The sequence below is a fragment of the Ctenopharyngodon idella genome, chromosome 15 (genome assembly GCF_019924925.1).
Source record: "Ctenopharyngodon idella isolate HZGC_01 chromosome 15, HZGC01, whole genome shotgun sequence".
Taxonomy (NCBI): Eukaryota; Metazoa; Chordata; class Actinopteri; order Cypriniformes; family Xenocyprididae; genus Ctenopharyngodon; species Ctenopharyngodon idella.
Genome location: NC_067234.1, coordinates 26,358,951 through 26,386,033, shown reverse-complemented (window position 1 = coordinate 26,386,033; position 27,083 = coordinate 26,358,951). Strand labels below are relative to the sequence as shown.

At 38.6% G+C, this 27,083-nt stretch overlaps 1 protein-coding gene across 2 annotated transcripts in view; it reads left to right on the top strand.

The window, feature by feature from the left end:
- sik2b (salt-inducible kinase 2b) overlaps positions 1 to 18,890 on the top strand; it is a 47,210-nt gene extending 28,320 nt beyond the window's left edge. The window contains exons 7-15 of one of the 2 annotated variants that reach the window (XM_051861357.1): positions 5,544 to 5,764; positions 5,867 to 6,019; positions 6,126 to 6,284; positions 9,189 to 9,420; positions 9,579 to 9,863; positions 11,466 to 11,626; positions 13,755 to 13,865; positions 15,037 to 15,128; positions 15,206 to 18,890. In XM_051861357.1, coding sequence (XP_051717317.1) covers positions 5,544 to 5,764; positions 5,867 to 6,019; positions 6,126 to 6,284; positions 9,189 to 9,420; positions 9,579 to 9,863; positions 11,466 to 11,626; positions 13,755 to 13,865; positions 15,037 to 15,128; positions 15,206 to 15,752 — 1,961 coding nt within the window. In that variant the 3' untranslated portion in view covers positions 15,753 to 18,890. The remainder of the gene's footprint in view (positions 1 to 5,543; positions 5,765 to 5,866; positions 6,020 to 6,125; positions 6,285 to 9,188; positions 9,421 to 9,578; positions 9,864 to 11,465; positions 11,627 to 13,754; positions 13,866 to 15,036; positions 15,129 to 15,205) is intronic. The other variant, XM_051861358.1, reaches the window with a different exon arrangement.
- The last annotated feature ends 8,193 nt before the right edge of the window (positions 18,891 to 27,083 follow it).

The window sequence follows — 27,083 nt, the reverse complement described above, 5'->3', positions numbered from 1 at the left end:
TAATGAGGACTCAAGACAAGATAGAACATTCAGGAACTTGCACAGTAATGGCATTATCTTCTAGAACATGTAGGACAAGTTCTCTGCCTTTTGATACTTTGAGGGGAAATAAAAGTATGAATGAGGAAGATACTTTTACTATAAATTAGGACACTGTTTAGTGAGGTGTCATCAGAAAGAATTTTAGAATTTCATTTGAAAAACTGTACTTTTAAAAAAGGGTTTTTTTTTGTATGAATAGTATTATTTTTTAGTCTATTTTATTCTTCTTTGTTAATTAGTCTTTGGTGCTGACTTTATTATATTAATGATAAAATATATTATATTATAGCATTAATATTATAGCATTAATATATTTTATCTAGCCTCAGCCAATGTAGCTGCTGTCAGAACCAATAGAGTTGGCTGCTTCATCTGTCAACAAAAGATCCTTTGCGAACTCTCCATTACACTGTGCCTTGTTTGCAAAACAAAATGCTCAGAACAAACATACAATCCTCTGACGCAATCCAGGATGCCATTAAAAATAAACCATCCACATGTTCGTGACTGTGGTGTCCATCTGAGACGCAAACAAGCTGTTTAAACAGGAATCGTCAAAGCGAATGTTCCTTTACGCTTCTATTAACTCTTTCGTTTGTCCTCACGTCGGTAATTATAATGAGTTCTATTTGCTTTTGACGTGACTCTCACATCTGGTGTCGGCAAATGTCAGCCATTAAAACTAGGGTAGGCAATGTTTTTCAGAAACACTTTTTGTCATACTGGTTAAAACTCTCTTCAATCAATAATAGAAATGGTTTGAATATTAAAAAATTTACATATATCTTCTGTGGAAGTCTCAGGACCAAAAAAATGTTCGTCCAATCATTGCATTCGGTCCAAATGCAATTATAGGATGTCTTGTCAACATACATATTTGCATACCTCTGCGTAGGGTGGGATCTTATGCTTTCAAAGCTAGCTTGCTATTGCTAACCTCTCCAAAATTGCCTATCCTACCTTTAAAGGGTTAGTTCACCCAAAAATGAAATTTCTGTCATTAAGTACTCACCCTTACGTCACCACAAACCCGTAAGACCTTCGTTCATCTTCGGAACACAAATTAAGATATTTTTGATGAAATCCGAGAGTTTCTGAACCACACACAAGCCGCAACGCCATTGCACCTTTTGAAGTCCAGAAAAGTAGTAAAGACTTTCTTAAAATAGTCAACGTGACTACAGCGGTTCAACCTTAATGTTATGAAGTGACGAGAATACTTTTTGAGCGCAAAAACAAAACAAAAATAACGACTTTATTCAACAATTTTTTTCTCTTCCCTGTCATTCTCCTATGTTGTTGACGTAGTAAACACAGTGCAACGCTTCTGTGTTTACGTCCGAACGCCGGCTCAATCCACTGCATCTTCAGCGGCTCTGATGTCAGGAGTACATGGAGACTGTTATGTTCACTTTTACATCCAACAACAAACACCTCAATCACTTACGAGACATTCTTGTCGCTACAGCTGCTCCAGCCTGCAGAAAATGGCGGACTACGTACGACTCCCTCAGGGCGAGGTCTATGCTAATATGGCAGAGTCCGTCAGCAGTCATAGGTGGGGGCTGTGCAAAGTCACGTCACTTTGCCCAGAATCTGCAAACAGCTTATTCTGAGACACTGCTTATGATTTATGGAAATTTAAAAAAAGGAGTGGGTGGATTTTTACCATTATAGGGTGGTTGTGTACACACACTGCCAACACACATTTATGTTCAAACACCATGCAAAAGTGAATTTTGCATAATAGGTGCCCATTAAGTTTCATGCTGCACAGAGAAGTTACAGTTGTAAAAACGATTTTGAAAATAAATATTTTAAAATATGAAATGGAAAATTATATAAAGAAATTAAGACTGCACTGATGCTGCATTATTCGCACATCATCAGACTTTTCTTCATCATCATTAGACCCTCCTCTAATACTGGGGTCTTAAGAGGTTACCAAGGAGGACAGTACTACTGGAGTAAAATTCTGTGGGCCAAAGTTGAACTTTTTTGGATAAATATAAACGCCCTAATGTTCGGGAAAACAAAGCACTGCATACCAACACCAAAACGCCATCCTAACTGTGCACCATGATGAAAAGGGTGAAATGGTGATGAGCTGCTTTGAACAGTCAGGATCAATGAACTCCAAAATGAAACAAGAGATTCTACAGCAGCTGTGTACAATCCAAAGCTCATAGATGTCGGGTCGTGTTCCATGATTTAAAACATACAAGTCAGTTACAGAATGGCTCTGACAGAAGAGAGTCAGCATTTTGAATTTAAAAATTGTAATTGTTTCTCATGGGGTCGTATGGTATTTTCGACATTTACAGGGCTAGTCAGTGATTTTATTGCCATCTGAATCCAGAATGTCTGTTTTTCTCCCACTACCCACGTAAAAATCCCCGGCTGAATTAACTACTGTTTTATTTTTTTTTTTTTGACAAACACCAAGGTAGTGTGGTAATTTAATTGTGTTTACAATTGAGTTCACAAGAAGAGATCAATTCAATATTCACTGTTTAATGCCTTTTGGACGTTCGTCGAATGTGTATGGTTGTTGTGCATGAAGCTCATTATTTTACTTTATAAAGTTTAAAATAAGGATATTTGTCTTACACAAACGCATCGATTTGCTTCAGGCCTTCATTATTAACCCCCTGGAGTCATATGGATTCATTTTTTTTTATTTTTATGGATGGATGCATTTTTTTTTCTTCAAAATCTGGGCAGCCATTCACAACGATTATAAACCTTGGAGGACTAAGGATATTTTTAAATAAATCTCAGATTGTGTTCGTCTGAAAGAAGATAGTCATATACACCTAGGATGGCTTGAGGGTGAGTAAATCATGGAATAATTTTCATTTTTAGGTGAACTATCCCATTAAGAGAACAATATTTCATCATCGTTCAATCTATTGTGCAAGATTTTCAAGTGAATAAAAACTTACATTTTGTCTCTTCCTTCCACAAAGCTATTGTTTGGTTTCAGAAGACTTGCTGTTTAGTGCTTGAGTCATATGGACTACTTTAGGATGATTTTTTAGAGCTAGACAGTCCCTGATCATTTTTATTGGAAAAAAGCAGCTCAGACATTCTGCTAAACTTTTTTGTTTGTTTGTTTCACATAAGAAAAAAATGACATGGGTAAGTAAATCATGATGAATTTAAATTTTTAATTCATAAATTTTGTCTTTAGTTTTGTCTTTAAAGCAAGCAGTGATTAAATCTATTAATATCAGTATTAAAATCTAGTTTAAATTGTATGGTCAGTGAAGATGATAGTGTAAAATTTCAGATCACTTTGCATCTGAAGAACCATTCATCCTAAAATCAAGGTATTTCCAGATGGTTGGCAAACAGTTCTTCACAGTTGTATTTATGCATATAATTTCTACATGAATATGGTAATAAGATTCTCTGATTCCCTCTACTGAAGTGAGGGAGCCGTCGGGAGGAGAATGTTTCCAGCAGAAGGACATCCCACTGTGTTCTAGCACAAGGAGTGTTACTGTAGCCGTGCGACTCCCTCTGTTTGCTCTAGTGTCTCGCAGGCTCTCCAGCAACCGTAAATGCGACAGATTAACAGGATGAACGAGTCTTAAAAAAAAAAAAAAGGTCAGCAATAAGCAACAAGAGAACTGAGCACACCTGCGTCACCGCCAGCCCTGTGACGTCAGTTTCATACAGCCCAGCTGAGCCAGACGTGGTCAGTAGTCAAGGGCACAGGGACAGACAAAATACCTTGTGCATTCTCCGATGAGATAATGTAATTTAGGTTTGTGTTGGTCTGACAGTGCAGCATTTGTTTTCGGTGGGGATTGTAGACGGGTTGTTCCACAAATCTTGTCCTAAGCAGTGGACGGTACAGGCTGTCACCACTGCTGAGTGTATGTCTCAGATGCAGCAGTGTTTACTGTGAAGCAAACACACTGTGACCTTTTCAGGTTGAGATTGTACAGAGCTGCTGTTCTTACTGCTGAGACAAGCACAGAACTTTTTTACTGCTCCCACAATTATGATAACACTTGACCAATCATAATAATAATTTATTCAACTGTTATCAGAATAAACAGTTCTTCCTCCAAGACTCACTTTTTTCCCCTCCAACATACACCACTGTTCAGTAAGATTTTATTTAAATGTTTTTAAAAGAAGTCTCTTTTTCTCACCAAGGCTGCATTTATTTGATCAAAAATACATTAAAACATTAATACTGAGAAATAGTACAATTTAAAATAAAATTAAAAATGTTTTATATTTGAATATATTTGAAAATGTACCGTAATTTGTTCATGTGATGGTTAAGCTTAATTTCAGCAGCAGTTACTCCTGTCTTCATCTCCATCCTTCACAAATCATTATAATATGCAGATTTGCTACTCAAGAAACATTTTTTTATTATTATCATAAATTTTTGAAACAGTTGTGCTGCTTAATATTTTTTTTCAGGATTCTTTGATGAAAGAACACTATCAATGTAGTATCAATGTCATTTTTGATCATTCATCCTTAAAGGGTTAGTTCACCCAAAAATGAAAATTCTGTCATTAATTACTCACCCTCATGTCGTTCCACACCTGTAAAACCTTCGTTCATCTTCAGAACACAAATTAAGATATTTTTGATGAAATCCAAGAGGTTTTTTTTATCCTCAATAGAAAGCAATGAAATTACCACATTCAAGGTCCAGAAAATTAGTAAAACATTGTTAAAATAGTCAACGTCACTACAGTGGTTCAACCTTAATGTTATGAAGTGACGAGAATATTTTGTGTGCGCAAACACAAAACAAAAATAACAACTTTATTCAACAAATTCGTCTCTACTTTGTCATTCTCCTATGCTATTTCCGTTGCAGTGCTTCCAGGTTCTGTGTCAGAATGCTGACTCAGTATTGGCCGGCTCCTGTTCACATGAGCAGCACGACGCATGCGTGTGATGCTGACGCCGGAGTCGGCCAATACTGAGCCGGCGTTCAGACGTAAACACGGAAGCGCTGCACTGCGTCAAATGCGTACGAGTCTGACAGGGTAGAGAAGAAATTGTTGAATAAACTTGTTATTTTTGTTTCGTTTTTGCTTCATTACTTTAAGGTTGAACCACTGTAGTCACATTGATTATTTTAACAATGTCTTTACTACCTTTCTGGACCTTGAATGACGGTAATTATGTTGCTTTCTATTGGGGATAAAAAAATTAAAAAAACCTCGGATTTCATCAAAAATATCTTAATTTGTGTTCAGAAGATGAACAAAGGTCTTACGGGTGTGGAACGACATGAGGATGAGTAATTAATTACAGAAATGTCATTTTTGGGTGAACTAACCCTTTAATATAGTATTAATCTCTTCTAAAAAGATCTTACTGACCCCAAACTAGTGTAGTGTGTTATTAAAAAAAGATACCCATCAACTCGACAAGATTTTGGTTCTTGGCAAATTTTTGTTCCTGGGTACGGGACATGTCATGTTTATCTTTCTCTACTTCTCTTCTTTTATATACAGACTGTGAGCATCTGATCAGGCGGATGTTGGTGTTAGACCCTTCTAAGCGTCTGTCTATAGGACAAATAAAGGAGCACAAGTGGATGGTGATGGAGGTGCCTGTGCAGCGGCCGATGTTATATCAGCAGACTGCAGAGGGGCAGGCTGGTGTGGGAGAGTACAGTGAACAGGTGCTCAGGTTGATGCACAGCCTGGGCATTGACCAGCACAAGACCGTAGAGGTAAGAAATTACACTAATTTTAAGAAATGAAATTGTATCCTTAATGTTCATACAAGCTTGACTAATGGCCCTTTTTTGATATTTTCTCCATATGTTCTGCAGTCTCTTCAGAATAAGAGTTACAATCATTTTGCTGCTATCTACTACTTGCTGGTTGAGAGGCTAAAGGCCCACCGCTGCAGTTTCCCAGTAGAGCCTCGACTCGACGCCCGCCAGAGACGTCCCAGTACGATTGCAGAGCAGACCGTCGTCAAGGTAAAACTCTTCAAAGTGCCTCTGAAAATGAAAATGTTAACATTAGTGCAAGTACAATGTTGGCCAAGCTGTTGACTGTTTCCGTATCTTTTTCTCTGCACTGCAGGCGAGCAGCGCTGCTCCTCAGGTGAGCCTTCTGCCTCAGAACATGCGTCTCCTGCGATCCCCAGCTGTGCCTCAAGCCTCTGCGGACTCCTTCACATTCCCACAGTCCACCTGTGCTACTGAGCACAGCCTCATGGAGGAGGAGGTTGGGACTCCCAAAGTGCGTGAGAAATGGATTAAATGCTGAATTATAGGGGAAGGAAGCTTGTGTTTCTCTGTAGCTTGTTTAGGCATTGATTTTTACCTAGGGTTTTCACTGAAGTGTAGCAAATGTTTAAGATAGATAGATAGATACTGTATATAACAATATATACTGCAGGGTTGTTGAGACGCTGATACAAACAGCTGTTGTTACAGAGTTGAATCTGACTGCTGCACGCTGAGTGCTCTTACACTCCTTCCCTACATTACTGTTAAGCAACGTTAGTCCTTCCAAGGTCAGGCAGTGGGCCTGGCTGTTTGCTCAGGCCTCCTCATCACACCCGCTCCCCGAGGAGCCTTTTGTTCAGAACCATCCTGACAGACGGCCAGATTGGCTGCCAGCTTGGCATACAGAACAGGAATAACAGCACAGGAGCCGGCCAGCTCTGCCACTCTATCTACTTCACTTACTAGAGTCCTAGTTACGCTGTCTTCATTTTTTTTTTATCTGTCTGTCTCTCTTCCGTCTCTTTGAGGAGGAGTATTCTGCTCTCTCAAAGTCTCTTCTTTCGCTCACACACTTTATTCACATTTGTGTCAAAGCAGTTTACTTTGGATTTCAGTAGCCTTAGTCATTTTTGTCTTTATGTATCTCTGATGGTGAGGTGAGACATACACTGTGAGTGTTTCCCCTTGAGGCCATCCACAGCTGTTTGGCTTACATAAGCGGGTCAGACTGTAGACGTCTCTGGCAGTGGCACACATTGGACGTGACAGCTGTCCATTCGCTCTGGCTTAGTCGTTCCACTCTGTCTTCTCTCTCTTTCACTCTCATTCACTTGCACACCACAGACTGTCTGGCTTTGTGTGTTCCGATATTTTACCATCTTCGGAAATGTGGAGTTATTGAGCGTTCGTGGCTTTCATACTGAACATTGCATCAGCTAATTCCTCTCTTGAACATTGTGTTTGATAAACAATGTACAAAACTGCTCTTTTTGTAAAACTTGTAACTATAAGTGTTACCTGTATACATTTTTTAATACAGTTTTACAGTAAGAGGAATTTTGTACATTGTTTCTTGAATACATAGTTCAAGAGAGGAAATAATAGGAAGTTGATTGGTTGGCATTTATTGGTTTTTATTTTATAGTTTTTATTCATTTTTATTTATTAGTTTTAGTTTATTCAGTTTTAGTTATTATTACTTAAAGTTAAACTAAATGAAAATGAGAATCGTTGCCTTGAAATTAAATAAGTTTGTTTTTTATATTTTATTTTATTGCAGGTAACATTTTTGTTTAAAGTAATGAAAACGTTTTTTTTTTATGGTTTTAGTTTTAGTTAATAATAATAATCCTGGCCTACATTTTTCATCAAGAATTGATCAGGTCATAAAATTTTTATGACTCCATATGATTTGAGGGTGGATGGGAGAACTTTGTGACATCAGCAAAAAACAGAAGTCATTTTCAACATTTTGTTAAAAGATTACAAAAAAAATAAATAATAATGTCTGTTTCCACACAGGTTTCCTTAAACATGTCCCTGTGTGCCATTGGCTGAACAAACAGATAGACCTTGCCCAAACATATGCCATTGGTTGAGCCAATGTTGCTGTTGTTGGACTAGTTGAGATGGTCAAACAGCGATAGTGTTTACACTTTTTGGGGAAATCAACCTACATATGGCTTATTTGTAGTTGTCTCTGTATATTAATATATTTATATTTCTGTATTTTAGCATTGAAAAAATGCTTGAGATCATCAAATCTAAAGCTTGATCTCAGAGAGTATACAGCCACTGGTGGGGAGGGGACGGCTGGGATTACATAATTTGTCCAGAGTCCGTATGATCACACTGTTTGTGTGTGAATAACAGAGGGGCCAGGCACAATGATGGGCTGAAATGCAAACAAAAAGAAAAAAGAATAAAGAGAGGATCTGTGGCTGTTCTTTAACCGTGTGTTGGGATAACAGCATTCCTGGCCCAGCATGCTGCAGGAAACTCAACTCATCCAGATGATCCATGTCGGTTGAGTGTGTGTGTGTTTGATGGCATGTCTCTCTCAGTGTACTCTGTCTGCATGAGGCTCTGACATCCCTCTCAGCCAAAACACACTTCCTGTCCCTGCATTCCAGACTTCCACCCCCTCCTCTTCAGCTCACTCATTCGTTTGTACGAAATTCAGGAGTGAAAGAGAGTGAGCAATAAAAAGAGGCAAAAAGGGAGAGTCTGCAGTGCTTTTGTTTACTCTCACTCAGTCCCCAATCATTAGGGAATGTGTTCATGAAGTTCGGCCTGCACAGTTCGGTAAAGCACGTAAAAATACATGTGTATGTTACTGAGTGGAAATGAGCCTCAGGGCTGTGGGCAACTTGTTAGGGCTGATGGGAGATTAGAGCCTGTTCTTGGGAAATACAGTGCTGGGAGGCATGTGGGTGAAATGTCTTATCTACAACACCAGTGTGAGAGTTCATGGAAAGTAAAAGAAACATCCTAGCACTTTATACAATAGAAATGGTTTCAAAGAAGCTTCACAGTAATAAACAGGAAAGTAAAATAATTAATTATGCAGACTTCATCAGATATGAGATTCAAAATCTGCTGAAAAGCAAGATAATAATGTCATTATTCAGCTCAAGTCAGTACTACACTTCCACTTCAGAGCAATAAAGAAATTGTGAGTTTATATCTCACAATGTGGCTTAAAATTTTACAGTTTTGGCTATTTTTTCATAAAATAAAGCTGCAACAAAAAAAATTACCTCATGGACTTAAATTTCAAATTTTCTTGGAAAGGCTTTCCATTTAGATGTTGGAACATGGCTCAAGCACAGTAATATCATTCAAATACTGTTCGCCACAAAAAAAACAAACAAAAAAAAAAATTTTATTTAGAGATCTTTACATTGTTTTCCAGGTCAACGGCTGCATGCTGGACCCGTTGCCCCCTGTGGCCGTTCGCAAATCCAGCGCCTCGTCCCCCAGCAACATGATGGAGATGTCTATAGATGAGGGCATCGAGACGGAGGAGCTGGACACTGAGGATGATCATGCCCATGTCTTCAACGCCTATCAGACAGCCCGCTTTGGTCAGCGCAGACACACGCTGTCTGAGGTCACCAACCAGCCAGGAGTCATAACCAGTGGAGGTGGGTGTGGCTAACAGAGAACCACAAGGTTATAGGTTCAAACCCCATCTGTATTACTTTAAATCACTTTGGATAAAAATGACAATGAAATAACAGTAATCTATTATTTTAAAACTGTTAAGATTATACATGAGTGTCATCTCATTCTCTTTACCCAGGTAAACTGTTCAGCATGGGTCATAACCCCTCTCTGGGTAGCGTGGACTCAGAGTATGACATGGGCTCTGTGCACAGTGACCTCAGTCTGCTGGAGGATGCACCCTCTCTTAACGAAGTGGTCCTGGCCAACACACCCGTCACCCGCATGACTCCGCCCTTCATCAGCGCTCGGCCCGCTAACCCCGCCATGCAGGCTCTGAGCACCCAGAGGAGAGAGACACACAACCGCTCTCCCATCAGCTTCCGCGAGGGCCGCAGGGCGTCAGACACCTCACTTACACAAGGTGAGCAGCATTCTGTGACGTCCGTGAGAATAAATACACAAATACACTGCTGTTCAAAAGTTTGGGGACAATAAGATTTTTGTTTTTTATTAAATTACTATATTTATTCAACAAAGACATTAAATTAATCAGAAGGGTTAGGAAAGACTTTTACATTGTTGCAAAAAAAATAGTTTCTATTCATAAAAGAATCCTGAAAAAAAAAATATCATGGTCTCCGCAAAAATATTAAGCAGCACAACTGTTTTCAACATTGATAAGAAATGTTTCTTGAGCACCAAATCAACAGTGTTGGGGGTAACGCATTACAAGTAACTTGAGTTACGTAATCGGATTACTTTTTTCAAGTAATCTGCTTTTTTTCTTTTGTAAATTACACAAATATACTTTATGTATTTAATCTCACTTTATTAACCAATGTCTTTGCTGGTGACCTTCAATAATCTAATTCAACCATACTAATAAGCAAAAATTATATTCGATTTAGAAATAAGAGTGTTGAACTTCCTTCTCCTGTATCATATTCTTCTTTAATCCAGAATGGCAGCACAGCTGAAAGGTTTGTTTGAGCTGCGCCCTCTACTGTACAGGCGTCCATCATTCTGAGATTTATTCATCTCACTTTTGGTGTGAAAAAAACAGTGCCAAAAAATAGTACTTTTTTTGTTGTTATTAAAAAACAAACAAGCAAGCACAGCCCAGGTTAGAAAAAATAACGCATTAGTAACATAATGTAATGCATTACTTTTTATATAAAGTAACTAAGTAACACAATTAGTTACTTTTTTAAGGAGTAACGCAATATTGTAATGCATTACTTTTAAAAGGAACTTTCCCCAACACTTCAAATCAGCATATTAGAATGATTTCTGAAGGATCATGTGACACTCAATTTGTTATGCTGATGATATAATGTCTATTAAATAAAATAATACAAATAAAAAATTATAAAAAGTGCAGAAGTTCGCCTTTTTACTAGTGGTCTCAGATGTCCTCACTGTGGTACATGCTTTAGATTTAAATATTTCTCTGCTCTTCCTTTTCTTTCTCTCACACTTATTCTTGTTATTTTCACACACTCTCCCTTTCTCTCTTGTTTTCCTCCTCTAAACGCACCACCCCCCATCAGATGATTCATTGAGTGAATCAGAGAACGCTTTGAAGATTAGGCCAACTCGGTCCTATTGAGTTCTCTCATCCTGTGGCCTGAATAATTACCCTTAATCACTTGAAGCCCTAAAATAACCTGAGAATCCTTTTTTTCAACCCATCTACCCTCTTCCGTTGAGCAGCAGAGGAGTCAAGAGCCACTAAACGGCATTTTAATGTGCACTTGAACGATGAATAAAGCATTTGCAGCCCTGCCTGGACATATCTTCTCCTGAAATAGACTGATTAGCAACGTTAAGAGAGGTCACATGGTAGAACCGCACCGGAGCAGTCCGAGGTGGTGTGGGCGTGAGGGAATGAGAGTCACTTCCTCTGTTCTGACAATCCCATGTGAGAATGATGACACAGGGGGTGGAACATCATCTGATGATCTGTAAATCATTTGGAAATAACAGTGCTATTATTCATAATCTTATTCCTCTCTCTATGTAGGCTTGGTGGCCTTTAGACAGCACCTACAGAATCTGGCACGGACCAAAGGTATCCTGGAGCTAAATAAGGTGTATGAGCAGATGGGCTCTGGAGAAACCCCTTCCCTGGGGCTGCTGAGCCTTCAGGCACATCCACATGACTTACTGGACCCTGCACTACAGGTCAGTACACCAGGGGGGCTACTAGAAACCACAGATTTGAGCTAGCCTGAGAATGTTTTTGTAGTATCTCTAATGCCGGGTTGAGACTACATAATATTTTTGTCTGTTACTATAGTCGCTGTGTCAGATGATGCGATTTTGACTCCTAAATTCTTGTGTTGTGGACAAAAAAAACGTCAGACTACACATTGCTTCCCAACCAATTGTCGTTTGCCGTCTTTAACAACGTGTGTGATGTCATCAAGAAGGTGGAACTATCGACTGACGGGTGTTGTGAGCATAAACAAACAATGGCTTCGTTCACCAGCAATTATCTTTTTCACTCAGTCGTGGTATTCCTCGAGGAAACATCATAAAGGCAGGAGTACTGCCATAGCTCCATGAACCTTTCCTCCATTGCACCAATACTATCGTCTCTTTCTTTTTGGCATGTTTGAAAGCTGTGTACGGAAGAGCTTCTGTGCTCCTATTGGTCAATGTCACAGATGTGACAGAACCCATCGTGGAAAACCCCCCAAAAAATTAAACATGCTAGTCTTTCTGTCATGAGGTCGTGAAGCATCACAGACGTGGCGTCGGTTGTCGTCCACTATGACATATTATACAAGATAAAACGATCGATTCTTGCATCCCGACGCCCATTGTCGTTTACGAATCCCCACGACACCCTACGTTAAATAGATCTTGCCAAAATCTAAATTAACATATTAACTTATGTTATTATTATCATTTTTTTTTTAAACTGTTACCAAATTACATGATATTATGGTTTGATTCTGTTTTCAAAACTGGTCAAAATTTATCACAAAATTATTGTTCCCAATTATTTTTAGATTAACAGTCAGTTTTTAAACAAAAAATAATATAATAATATAATAATAAAAAATTATATATACATTTTACTCTATTAACAAATCTATATTTATTTTAAATATTTTTATACATCTTATATTATAAAATATTTAAAATATACTGTAGATTTGTAAATAGACTAACATTTATATAAAAAATTTTACTCTGTTGACAAATCTATATGTATTTTAATTATTTTTATACATCTTATATTTCTCTAATAGTGTGTAGAAAGTGTGTATATGTATGTATGTATGTATGCATGTGTGTGTATATATATATATATATATATATATATATATATATATATATATATATTATATATAATACACACACACACAGTTATTTCCACATAATATTTTTATAGGTTTTTTTACTGTTATTTTAATTTTAATGATGAGACCTTCAGTAATCATTGTCTGCATTCCATCGGTGGCAAACAGGTCACAGTTGAAATAGTTGAACTACGGGTGTTGCGTTACAACGCTTGACCTGTGCGCAATACTGTAGCTTTTCTTTGTAAAATGCTTTGTAAAATTTGTGAACGTTGACATGTAGAGTCATGGGAGAGGGCCTTAATGCTGGGATGGCAATGGTTGCGGCATTCCCAAGTCGAGGTGAACCAGGGTTCTAAGACATTCTTGTGAAATATATTACTCCAAGAAGCATTGTGAGTTACTTTGGTTGAAAAGTGCCAGAATGCCCTTACTTGAACTCTTCTACCCTTCTAACCTCCCTACTGACACACAGACAGCCCGCTTATGTAATGACTGGAGAAGAAGCAGCCAATTGTCAGTTGTTTACTGTCCATCCGGTAAGCCCCCTGAATGCGGCCATTGTTGAGTAACAGGCTGGTGACTGGTGCCCATTGCTCCAATGCAAGCTCACCGAAGACAGAGATTTAGTATGAATCAGTGAATAAATACTTATGGGAATAACTCATAGGGATACTGCGCAGGGCAGACGCCAGTGTCTAGATGAAGTCCAAGAAAAAAAACCCTGCTCTAAATTCGTGTTGTTCATTTTACTGGGCTAATATAGTAGAAAGAAAAAGAGCAGTGAAAATGATCTTCCATTAGAGGCATGTGGCATTGTGAGGAGGATCAGCTACTGGAGCAGACTGACATGTTTTTCCCAGAATCCCTCTGGGTCAGCGGACAGCTATTCAGCCTTTTCATAACCAAGTAATGAATTCATGCATTTGAGTGCACAGCCACCGATGTGACCTCCTAGCAAGGCGCTGACATGTTTCTGTGTGTATGTATGGTTTGTGCAGGAGGAAAGAGGTCACCAGCATGACATGGCTCTGTGCTCAGGTGGAACACACCCCGCACTGTTGTCAAGGAGACAGAGTCTGGAGCCGCAGTACCTCTCTCACAGAATACAGGTGACGCACCTTTATTTCTGCCAACATCATCCAGCTAACACTCATTTTAGCCCATCTGAGTTGTGTATACACTTACAAAGCACATTTCTGAGGCTTTGTGGTCTATAATAGTTGCTTAGTAATGATAGTTTAAAGGGGACCTATAATGCCCCTTTTCACAAGATGTAATATAAGTCTTTGGTGTCCCCAGAATGTGTCTGTGAAGTTTCAGCTCAAAATACCCCACAGATAATTTATTATAGCTTGTCAGATTTGCCAGTATTTGGGTCTGAGTAAAAACATGCCGTTTTTATGTCCCTTTATATGCAAATGAGCTGCTGCTCCCGGCCCACTTTCCAAAAGAGAGCAGAGATTTAACAGTTTGTACTTCGGTTGCTCAACAACAACAAAGCTGGAGAATCTCACGCAGCCAAAATGATGATTGTCAGTAATGGTGTTCAGCCTTACATTGTTCAAACTGGAGTCTGGACACTGATGTAGAGACTCAGGAAGAAGTTACAAGAAGTTACTCTTCCTCTTCTCTAAAGCAGACCAACATGGCCTCACCCCTTTTGTTGCGTTTTCCCATGGGGCAGGGTTTATGTAAATTTTGGGGTTCGTGATGTCACCAACCCAGAAAGAAGCTCGTCGTAGTTCCTACCAGCCGTTTGTTGTAGTCCTTAAAAAGCAATTTCTGTAAAAGAAAATGTCTCCCTTTGCATTGAACTTGGAGCATCGTAACTTTGCAGATGTTTTTTATATGTTTTTTATATATGTTTTTATACTATACTAGTTATAAAAGTGAAATCATAATTAAGGACCCCTTTAAGACAAGCATAATTACTACTGCTACTACTACTACTCATACAATCTTACCTGGATGAACAACAAAGCAAGATGCTAGCATGGTCAGTGAGTTTTGCAGTAATCCTTTAGTGTTTCTCGACATTTGCAAAGATGTTCAAATTCATGATTTAATACTTATCTGCTGTTGGAGGCTAGCAGTTAGCGAATAGGATCTAATCCGAATCATCTTTGTTCCATTTCCTGTCCTCTTTCTGCTATCTCTATCAATAAAAGTGCTAAAAGGCCAAAAGTTAACTGCATTATTTCTCAAGATGTTCATGGCAGTGCAGAAAGATTGCCAGAGTTCTGTATTTCACAATCCTTGATGTTGTGTATTTCTTTACAGAAAGCCACACTGATGGCAAACAGCCCCAACAATTGCCAGATGTTCTGCAAAGAAACTCCTCGCAGTCTGGAGCAGCAGCTGCAGGAACACAGGTACTACGCTTTACTTCTGTCTTTCTTGATGTCAAACCAGTGATCCGTCTATTAAACTCCTTCTGTTTGATATGCAGGCTGCAACAAAAACGCCTATATCTGCAGAAACAATCCCAAATGCAGGCATACTTTAACCAGATGCATATTGTGGAGGACCCTTACGCTCCCTGTGCAACCATGGGCCACCAGGACTCCGGAGCCCCACCTCAGCCACAGGGTTTGATTGCACCAGCACATCAGCAGCAGCAGAGCCCCCAGACCTCACCTCAGTTTGCACACACACAGCCACTCAGCCACCTAATGGAGCCCAACCCAGAAGCCCTAGCATATGAACCCTACTTGGGACATTACCCTCAAATGCAGCCTCTACAACAAAGCTTCTCTGTTCAGCTGCAGCCCCAACAGCCTGAACCCCTCAACTACACCTACCCAGCCTGCGATCCAAACACAGGAGAAGCACTGTACCCGGAGCAATACGACTATCCTCTTGATCCCGGGCAGCCGCCTCCACCCGCAGAGGGCGGCGCTGCTGGGTACGAAGGCCTGGGGTTGGCTGACCCATTTCTGGACAGCGAAATGATGGAGACCGTGGACCCCCAGCACGGTTTCGTACTGGTGAATTAAGCCGAGACTCGAATAACCAGTATTACCTTGATATCTGACTCACTACGGATGAATTGACGGATGAGATGATGTCACAGGGATGGATCGAGTTTTGTACGTTCAACATTTAGGTTGTGGCGAAAGTGAGCTGTAATCTTTATACTTTACGAAACTCCTCCCTACCTCCCTCCTCGTTCTCCAGTGGTCCCACCTGCTGCTCTCTCACAATAGAGTGCCGGATGGCGTGGCGTTCGAGCCAGTTGCGTCGAGGGGCTCACCTCCTCGCCTTCAAGCCGACCGCAGGATAGGAGCTGCTCGCTACGCTCCATATGTAGCACAAAGACAGCCTAGATCTGCAATACAGAGCCTGCTCGACAGCACAACTCAATACTGACACGTTTTGTACTGAACAAAATCACTCAAAGCGTCTGACTTTGATTATGAAAGACTAGTCGTGCACACTCGATAAGTGCAATGTTAGTTAAAAACACATGGCAATATTGAAGCAATATACTGATTCGTTTGGAACTGAAGAAAAAAAACGAAGCCATAAGTAGGAACTGCACCACCCAACACTGCTATCACCGGATGTTTCTCAACTTCTAAACGGCTCAAGTCCAAATCCACAGAGACTTGTAGACGAAGCTGTGATTTTGACTATTTTTTTCACTGGATTCCCTCCTCATGCTCATTCTAAAGGCCCTGAAAATAACAATCTGTTCTCCTCAAACCGCAACAGTGTTATTTTGTTTGCTGATATCGCAGTTCTTCAGAATCTGCACTCAAATTGGTGCACTGTGAAGGGATGAGTCATGACTCTTGTATGTCAGGTGACATTATCACCTCCATGGGCGATGTCGGCATGAATTTAAATGATTTAGAGAATTCAATTATTATTTTGGTGGTATTTACCCCTTTACACTAAAGAACACATCAGCATTCACGTTTATTCACAAGACACTGGATTGTTCGGCCAATTCATTGCATTTACGACAGACAAAACAGAGACTGTTTTTGTTAGCAGCACTTAGTAAATCTGTTCTACTTGAAATGACAGTCTGTGACTAAACCCAGATATCAGATACTCTACAGAGAACGATCATGACGCAAATTGGTCGCAAGGTTCAGGGCTTTGTAACAGAACACATATTAAAGGAATAGTTCACTCAGAAATTAAAATTCTGTCATCATTTACTCCGCTTCAAGTTGTTCCAAACTGGTATAAATTTCTTTGTTTTGCTGTATACAAAAGGAAGATATTTGGATAAATGTTTGTAACCAAGCAGATCTCGCCCCCCCCATTGACTACCATAGTAGGGTAAAAAAAATACTATGACAGTCAATAGGGGGCGAGATCTGCTTGGTTACAAACATTCTTCCAAATATCTTCCTTTGTGTATAGCAGAACAAAGACATTTATACAGGTTTAGAACAACTTGAGGGGGAGTAAATGTTGACAGAATTTTCATTTTTGGGTGAACTATCCCTTTAAGGCAGATAATATACTGGAGCACTTTGTCAAGGAAGCTAAAGTTAATGTAGCTGAGGAGACGGCAGATGTGGTGAACCTGCTTTGCTAGTTTTGTCAAATAAGAGACATACAATTCATCTCTTTCCAATAACGTGCTCCCTGCAAGCCGGCGCTCTCTCAAAGAAGGATTCCGAGGGAGCGCGACTTGGCGATTGTTTTGTGTAACGTAGGGGTTAGAAACTTTGAAAGTGCTTTCAAAATGCAACAAATTTTGTATTTAATGTGATAGTGTTCTGTGTGCCTTTTTCTTCATTCTTTTAAGTTAAGATCTTAAATGGACAGTTCACCTAAATGATCATTCCGTCTGCATTTACTCTCCCTCATGTCGATCTAAACTTGTATGGCTGACTTTCTTTGGTGAAACACTTCCAAGCATCAAAAAGGATGCAAAAGCACCATAAAACTATCAAGAATGTGGTCCGTATGGGTTTGGAACGACATGAGGGTGAGTAAATAATGACAGATTTTCATTTTTGGGTGAATTATTCTTTAATATCTTTGTTTTTCCAGTTTGATTCTGTTTGTTTTGTGACAGGACATATGTAGACCCAGGTTTTACAAAGGTACAAAACCAAAGTCCCCTCAGAAGTGTTCCTGTAAAACCCCACCGTGTGGAGTTTGGAGCTTCTTGGACAGCTTCATAACAGTGCTTTTTTTTTTTTGGTCAATCAGTATATGCCGTTGAAAAGTATTAATAGCAATATTTCTTATGAATAGTTCAGAAAGAACAGATTAGTGAATGTGTTGCCATATCATAATCACACCTCTTGCTGGCGAACACCATTCCTTAGACATCCTACAATTCTACATTTACCTTCATGGTTGTTGACCACACATAAGCTAATGTGCTGTTAAGATTAAAAAAGATTTATTGAACAAAGCGTTTTGGGTATTTTTACTTTTCTGGTGGGATTTTGACTATCACGACTCATTCTTTGGGGCTGTTCACACAGGCATTTTTGCATTTGACTGCTCTGCTTTAACACCTTCACACAGCAGCAGAATACAATTGTCAGTACTGTATTTGATCCTTAATACGGATACATTCACACACAGTTCAGTTATTTACCGGAGTGACAAGTCACATGGGGAACGTTTCTGAACTCACAACAGCATTTCCCACGAAGCCCTGCTGTGTGAACGGAAACTTGCAGAGTCGCAGATATGAGCTATGTCATCTGAAGGTTTTAAACACACGGCCTCATTTATAAAAACGTACATACGCAGAGATTTGAACTTCATATTTAAACAGTCTTTGACCGGCTGCATCCGGTGCCTCGCTGCCTTATAGGCCCTTTTCACATGTCAGGGTTTCTCGAAGCGGAAGTTGTCATAGTTGGGTAAAATTCTATGGCGGTGAATGAGAGAATACATTACATTATTTTTTTTTTTGTGTGTGTCCCCATCAAATAGCAAAAGAAAAACTCAACAACAGTGTTTTCACAACTTTCAAAAAGAAGGAAAAAATAGAGAGAGATTGATAACGGCAGTCAGAAGACAGAAAGATGTCAACACCCTCACAGCAGTGTTAACTAGTTTTTTGTAATTTGTTGAAAAGGTAATACAATACTAAGTACAGTGTTATAAATGTACATACATTAAAAAAAAAAAAAATGAAAATATAAAAAGCTTTGCAAGATTTAAACTGATGACCGTTAAAACGCGTCATCACAGTCCGTGACTCTGCAGGCAGCGTTTGCGCGCGAAGGTAGGCTAGCTTACGAAACTGATTTCGGTTTAATGATCTACATCAAAATAGAGCGAGCTTTGGTGAGAACTAAACAAATATTTAATTACTACAGTAGTGATTTCTCGCTAGAAATGACATCAGAAGTGGAAAACGTTGGTCAAAAACGTACATTTACATACAAACTGGCCAGACGGCCCACAGTCAGTTTTCCACAGGAGCTCCCGCCAGCTCTCTGGTCTGTGCGCTACTCGATGCGCCGCTTAGGTCTACTCCGATATAAAAGCTAATTAAATTATTAACTCGTTCCTCGACTGGGCTCTTTACGTTTCAAATGTGATAAGATAGTTTTATTGACGTTACCATCTTTCATATTAGTGTTGTCACTGTCACTATGGTTCCAGGTGATAGTCAGTTCATGCAATTATTCCAGCAGCTACTGTAAACTGATTGGCACATTCGAAACTCGTCTTTTGCTGGTTCTCGCGCATGACGGTCTTTTGCAGTATTGCATTATTATTAAACATTTACCCATGCACATAATTTAATTCACTCGTAATTTCAATCTTTAATCAAAACATTAACGTTCCCTCCCCCTCTAAATGACGTGTGCACCGAGTTTTTACCATTAAAAACAGCAGTGCAATGAAAAACAGAAGGTTGAGAGAAAGTTAAAAGTTAAACTACTTTTAGTTTAACTTGAGCGTCACGTTTTTAGAATGAATTGTTAGCGCGAGACACAAGTGTCCGCGCACATAGAAAACAAGGGAAAGCAACGCACTGCAAAGTAAAAAACAAACAAAAAAACATTCTGTGTGAACGTCCCCTTACACACCCTGGAAGTTTTTAAAGAGCCGTGTTTACATTAAAGATCATATAGTAGCTACTTCAGACTACATCAGTCAATGAAACAAATGAAAGTAGTTTTTGTATCCAACACGCAGGTAGGAATGCGTCTAGGACAGGTCGTGGCTTTAATTATGTGCATCTCTGCTCAGCAAACTTTCGTTTCCCTATTAGAACATTTCAATTAATGTGTTCAGTAGAGCGTAAGAGTTCGCTCAAAGGGAGGTTCCTCTTCTGATTTTCACATGACCCCGAGCTCACTTGTTCTCATTCACACTTCCATGTACGCTCTTGCCCTTTCAATCTCATTCACTCATTCTGATCACAGATGAGGCAAGAGCTTGATTTTTCAGACAGCTCACTACACAAGAATGCTCACAAATTACACAAGAGGAGAAACTGATGTTTTTTCCACTGTTCTCGAAATCAACAACCACTAAATATTTCTCTTACCCAACTCAAATAAGATCATTTTGTGGATGAGTTTCCAGCAGTTAGAAAACGTGCTGTCTGCCCACTGCAGTTGTTCACTTGAATCTTTTTTTTTTTTTTTTTTTTTTTTTTTTCATTATTATGAGCAAGTGTAAAACTATGGTATAAAATCTGTTTTGGGTTACTGCTCAACTTAGCATATACACCCTCCTCATTATTCATGTCTTGCAATGGCAGCCAGGTTTACAGTGGAATTGTGTTACTCAATAGGGTAAGAGAATCATATTATTACAGCATAATTAGGTGGTTATCATCAGCCATCTTGCCCTCAGAGGAACATCATGATTGGTACAAATTAATTTAGTCTGCTAAAGTGGACAGAAACAACTGATCCAATGAAGTCAGTGATGGCTGACCACTAAATAAGCCTCAGGCACACAGTGTATTGTGCTAATGTGTAGTAGAAACATCTAATGGAATTGTAAGAGAATCTATATATACAGTGCACAGCATAAATGAGTACACCCCCTCTGAAACTTCTGAAAGTCAGCAATTACTCAATTACTTAGAAGACATGTTAGGGTTCTTTAGGGATATAATTTCCCAGCAAGTCTGCTTAATCAATTACCAAAGAAGCATGTCAAAAAATATTTAGGAAAATAAGATTTTCTTATCAAGGTGATAAAATGTTGTGTAGCAAAAATGAGTACACCCTACTAAAAGTTACTAAATAAAATAAAAATTAAAACATTTCTGGTGTAAGTTTAAGGCAATGTTTGATCAACAGGTAAGTTGAACCAAAACATTTAAAGAGAAGTAATTTCTTGACAATTAAAAGTGTTATATAGCCCACTGAATCATTCTCAGACTTAATGCTGACAACAAAGGAACCACTTGGGAGAGAACTGTCAGGAGACATTTCTTAGCACAAAAGAGGACAGTGGTACAAGAGGATTACCAAATCATTGTTTTAAGTGTGAAAATATAGCAAAAGTAACAGAAATTCAAAAACAATGGACTTGTGACAAGGCCCCTGAAATAATCAGGCCTTCATTTTAAGCTTTCATTTAGTGATGAGGTTTTTTTTGCAGGAGAAATACCAAGCGAGTGTCTCAGAGCCAGCAAAAGCTATGAAAAGCTATGACTGTTTATCTCACAGAGTAAGATGCAGCCTGCAGAAATGACATGCATGGTTGTTGTTCTCACTGGAACTACCTACTGTAGCCAAAGCACAATAAAGTCAGTTAGCCATTTCCAACGCCCATATTTACAAAATATAGATTCTGGGGAATCAATACTCTGGTCTCATGAGACCAAATCAATCATTTTGGATCTAACAGCATCCAAAATGTTATGGTGTTGCTAGAGGAGGAGTACAGTGAGAAGTGCCTGGTTCCCACAGTAAAGTTCAGTGGTAGTAAAGCTCTTATATCATTATATGTCTTATATAGGGATGTATGAGTGCTGAAGGTGTGAGGGAGTTGTGTTTTATCAATGCTGTCATGAATTCCTACACCACTGTGTAATTCAATACACAAACTTGAAACAGAAGATGTTACCCTTTCCTCATTCCTTGCATTGTTGGGCATTTTTTCAACATGACAATGAGGATATGCATTCTCCCAAGGTGAAAAACCTTCTGTGGACATGTATTGCACTCAATCTTAACACTCTTGAACGCCTCTGGGGGATTCTGTAGAGATTCTGTATTTCCATTTGCTCCAATATCAAAATAAAAAATCTGTGATTGAGTTCCACAACTTTCCAAAAGAGGGGAAAATATATAGAGATTGATTACAGCAGTCAGAAGTGAGAAAGATATCATATTTGCAGTCTCCCTTAGCCATTGTATTAAAAACACTCTTGCAGCAGCATTAATTCGATTTTTTTTTTTTTTTTTTTTTCATTTACTTACAAGGTTATATATCACAAAATATAGCGTTATAAATTTGCATTATTTTTTTTAAATGAAAATATGAAAAGTAGCTTTCATTCTGTTTGGTTCAAGGAAACTCAACAACAATCTAAGGTTAGTTTATTCTCCCCATGACAATGAATGTTGGTCTTTTGCAAGTCTGTTGCATTGTTTGTCTTCTGATTAAAGTCAAATTTAACCTTAAATTGAAACCAGGGTCAAAACTGCAACCAGAGATACACTGCACATGTCCTTAAACAAGTAATGTGCCAAAAGGCTGATAATGCGATGCAGGATGCTTGTAATTTTCCTAGTAATCCTGAAGCTTGTTTAGGTATGTTTGATCAGGGTTGGCTAAACTCTGCAAGACAGTGGATTTTGAGGGCCGGAATTTAGAAACCCTAGAGTATATTATTGATGCTGCACTATTGATGCTGAAGTTTGGCCTTTGTCATTGTGAATTTGAGAAAATTGTATGTATGGTATGGTTTGTTTTTGTCCAATTTACATCAAAAATTTGATTAGAGTTGAGTTTCAGGAAGTTAGAGCTCATCCAGTTTTTGATGCCTAGATAGATGCAGCATGGAAGTAGAGTATCAGAGCTGGTGGTGAGCAGAGGTTGAATTGTAAAAAAAAAAAAAAAAAAAAAAAAAAAAATTTTCAATGGGGATGGTGTGGTCATCGGCATATATTTTCAATAAAAATATCTCCGGCCCACATCTGCCACGAGTGGTATGATGATCTGGGCCACATGTAGTGTGGAATGATGGTACCTGGGCGGACCGCTCCTGTTTACCAGATCTGAGCCACAAGCAGGCCATAGTAATGCCATATGTCAGCCAAGAGAAAAGAAATAAACCAGAACTGGACCTTATCTGAGCCACAAAATCTTTATATATTATTTATAGAATAATCTTGGCGTTAACAAGCAAAATCACTGAAGGAAAGAAGAGAACAGAAAAAAAGAGACAAACAGAAACGCTACAACTGACTTCAGCCACAGCCATACATGAAATCAACTAAAGATAAAAGAAGACATTAAGGGCCTTCTTTATAAAGCATGCGTATGCACAGATTTGATCTTAAGAGTGTGCGTACGCTAAAATCCACGCCAATGCTCATATTTATAAAAACGGTCTTTGACGTGTCAGAGTACTACAGGTTTTTGGAAATCTAAGCTATTCTTACAGCCCGCCATTCTAAATTAAAGGATTCGGACGATGATTGGTGATCTTTATATGTAAATGACATTAATTAGGTGTCGTTTACAACATGGAGAACTGAAACCATTCAGCTGCACGCAAGTTCAAGATCATTTGCGATTTATATATTTTACATCTGAAAGAGGTGTACGCTTGTTTTCTGTGTGTATGTTCATTCTATGAATCACACGTACGTACATCTGAGAAATTATCGTAAGATCAAATTTAGGATGGTTTTTGCGCAACATTGTATAAATGAGGCCCCAGATCTCTCCAGATCTCAGCAGAGGAGGATTAAACAACTCTACAAAGGATTGAACCATCCACCTTTTCTACTTCCATCTGGCTTTCTTACTTCAGAGACATTGCTTGAGGGCACCACTGCTAAACTCAATGGGGCCAAGGACAGAACTATTCAAAGCTGGTCAATAACCGCCGAGATGTTGTTAGAAAAACTAAAACCTTGACGTCCCAATTATATGTACTTGTTTTATGTAATTATTTTACTTTGGTCTGGGTAATTTTCATGGCATCTGTTTGTATATAGTTCATTGAATCTGTGATAATGTTTCTTAGACAGCTGAAACTTATAATAAAATGTTAATCAAAAAAAAAAAAAAAAAAAACAACTCCACAAACAGCATTACAGCCTCACATATTACTAATCAGACTGACTTTTTTTCTGTCATTCATTAACAGAAGTTTAATGCTCATGTTTGTTTCATTTGTAGTCACCATAATGGTGGTTGGTGTTAGTTGGACTCTTAACTCTTATAATAATCATTGTGAAATAACATGAATTACTGATGTCATTTGATGAAATGTAACTATTGTGTTTTGCCCTTAATACATTTAAATTACAAACCCTGTTTTACTGAAAATAGTTATCTACAATGACAAACACAGATATGAGCAATCAACATATGAATCTCAACAATGGTGACAACAAAATGTTCAGACAAGATCAACTCTGGACATCACAAAAAGCTACTAAAAGACAAAAAACACAGCATAAAATAAAATCAAATAGTTAGAATTAATAGGGCAATTCAGCTGCATAATTTAACAATTTTCAGCTGCATGTGATGCATGCTGGGAGTTTTGTACTATTGTTCCCAGCATGCATTGCGGCATGATGATGAAGAGGTTGTCATCATCTAATGGTCTAATCTTACACAGTGATTTTTTTTTTTTTATCATGTAGATGTAATGCAGTTAATTTCAACTTAATAATAGTCTGTTATAGCAGGGGTTCCCAACCACATTCCTTGAGTATGTCCCTAACACTGCATGTTTTCCATGTCTCCTTAATCAAACATACCTGATTCAGATCATCAGCTCATTAGTCGAGACTCCAAGACCTGAAATGGGTGTGCCAGACAAAGGAGACATGCAAAATGTGCAGTGTTGGGGGGCTCCAGGAACATGGTTGGGAACCACTGTATTATAGAATGCATTGTGGCATGAAGCATGTCACCATTGTTGAGATTTATATGTCTACGTAAGAGGGTCTATGGTTGGAAAGATGCTTAAGAAGCTTTGAAACCTGAAGCTTTCACCTGCACATCCACTGAAGCTAAGCAGGGTTGAGCCCAGTCTTTATTCAGATGATAGCCTGGGTAGCTGCAGGAAGAGGTGTTAGAGGATCCAGCAGAATCAGCTTGTCGCCTGAGTGGGTCCTAACGCCACAGTACAGTTGCAATAAGCTGTACTGTATAAAGGGTAACCCTGGTGTAAAATAGTCCATACAGTACATCACATACTACCCAACGCCCCAGTACAGTTGTCATAAACTGTACTGAATAAAGGGTGTAACCCTGGGGCAAAAATAATCCCTACATCACATACCATGCAGTTAGTTAGTTAGTTTCACATCAAATCACAAATGATATAGTACTTTATTTAGTTCTTCCAACTTACATGGAAGAACTCAATTTTTATCATTACTATTTTTAGTGTTTGAACTGTTTCAAATTCAACCATCATTGAAATCTCATAACCGAACAAAACAAGACTGTCATTAAGATCTCGTAATCAAACAAAAAACGTCCATCATTAAAATCTCATTAAGACAGTCATTGAGATCTCGTAAAGCAATGAAACTGACCATCATTAAGATCTCACATGAAGGTACAAAACTGACTGTCATTGTAATCTCGTAACAAAACAAAACTATCTTTAAAATCTCGTAACAGAAAAAAAACAAAACAACCATCTTTAAAAACTGACCATCATTGAAATCTTGTAAAGGAACAAAACCGACTGTCATTGCAATCTTGAAATGAAACAAAACTGATAGTCATTGAGAACTCGTAAACGAACGAAACTGACAGCTATTGAGATCTATCAAAGGAACAAAACCGACCATCATTGAAATATTGTAACCCAGCAAAACCGACCGAAAATAACCGAATGCATTGAAATGCATTGTGGCATGAAGCATCGCCATTGTTGAGATTTATATTTCTACATAAGAGGGTCTATGGTTGGAAAGATGCTTGAGAAACCTTGCAGCAGTCAACTTAAAGCTTTCACCTGCACACTCACTGAAACTAAGCAGGACTGAGTCCAGTCTCTATCTGGATGGGAGATCTCTTGGGAGACTGGGTAGCTGCAGGGAGAGGTGTTAGAAAGGCCAGTGGGTCCTAATGCCCCAGTACAGTCGCAATAAGCTATACTGTATAAAGGGTAATCCTGGCCATCACTGAGTTCTCATAACTGAATAGAACAGACGTCATTGATATCTCGTAACCAAATAAAACCAACAGTCATTGAAATCTCATAACACAACAAAACCGACTATCATTAGAAACTGACAGTCATTGAAATCTCGTAAAGGAACAAAACCGACCATCATTGAAATCTCATAACCAAACAAAACAGACTGTCACTGAAATTTTGTAATGGAAAAAACAGGTCATTATTGAAATCTCGTAGAGGAACAAAACCGATCGTCATTGAAATCTCATAACCCAGCAAAACCAACCGTCATTGAAATATTGTAACAAAACAAAACCGACTGTCTTTAAAATCTCAAAAAAGGACAAAAAATCTCATAAAGGAACAAAACCGACCATCACTGAAATCTCATAACAAAACAAAACCGACTGTCTTTGAGATCTAGTAACTCAGCAAAACCAACCACCATTGAAATCTCATAACCGAATAAAACCGACTGTCATTGCATAACCCAGCAAAACCAACTATCATTGAAATCTCATAACTGAATAAAATTGACCGTCAACCGTGGAACAAAACCATCTTTCATTAAAATCTAATAAAAGAACAAAACACTGTATTGAGATCTCGTAACTGAACAAAACTGACTGACAATGAAAACCGACTGTCATTGAAATCTCATAAAGGAAACAGATGTGATTGATATCTTGTAACCGAATAAAACCAACAGTAGTCATTGAAATCTCGTAACCGACCATCACTGAAATCTTATAAAGGAACAAAACCGACCTTCATTGAAATCTCATAACCAAACAAATCAGACTGTCACTGAAATTTTGTAATAAAAAAATGGTCATTATTGAAATCTCGTAGAGGAACAAAACCAACCATTATTGAAATCTCATAACACAGCAAAACCGACCGTCATTGAAATCTCATAACGCAGCAAAACCGACCATCATTGAAATCTCATAACCGAATAAAACCGACCGTCATTGAAATATTGTTAAAAAACAAAACCGACTATCTTTAAAATCTCGTAAAAGGACAAAGAATCTCA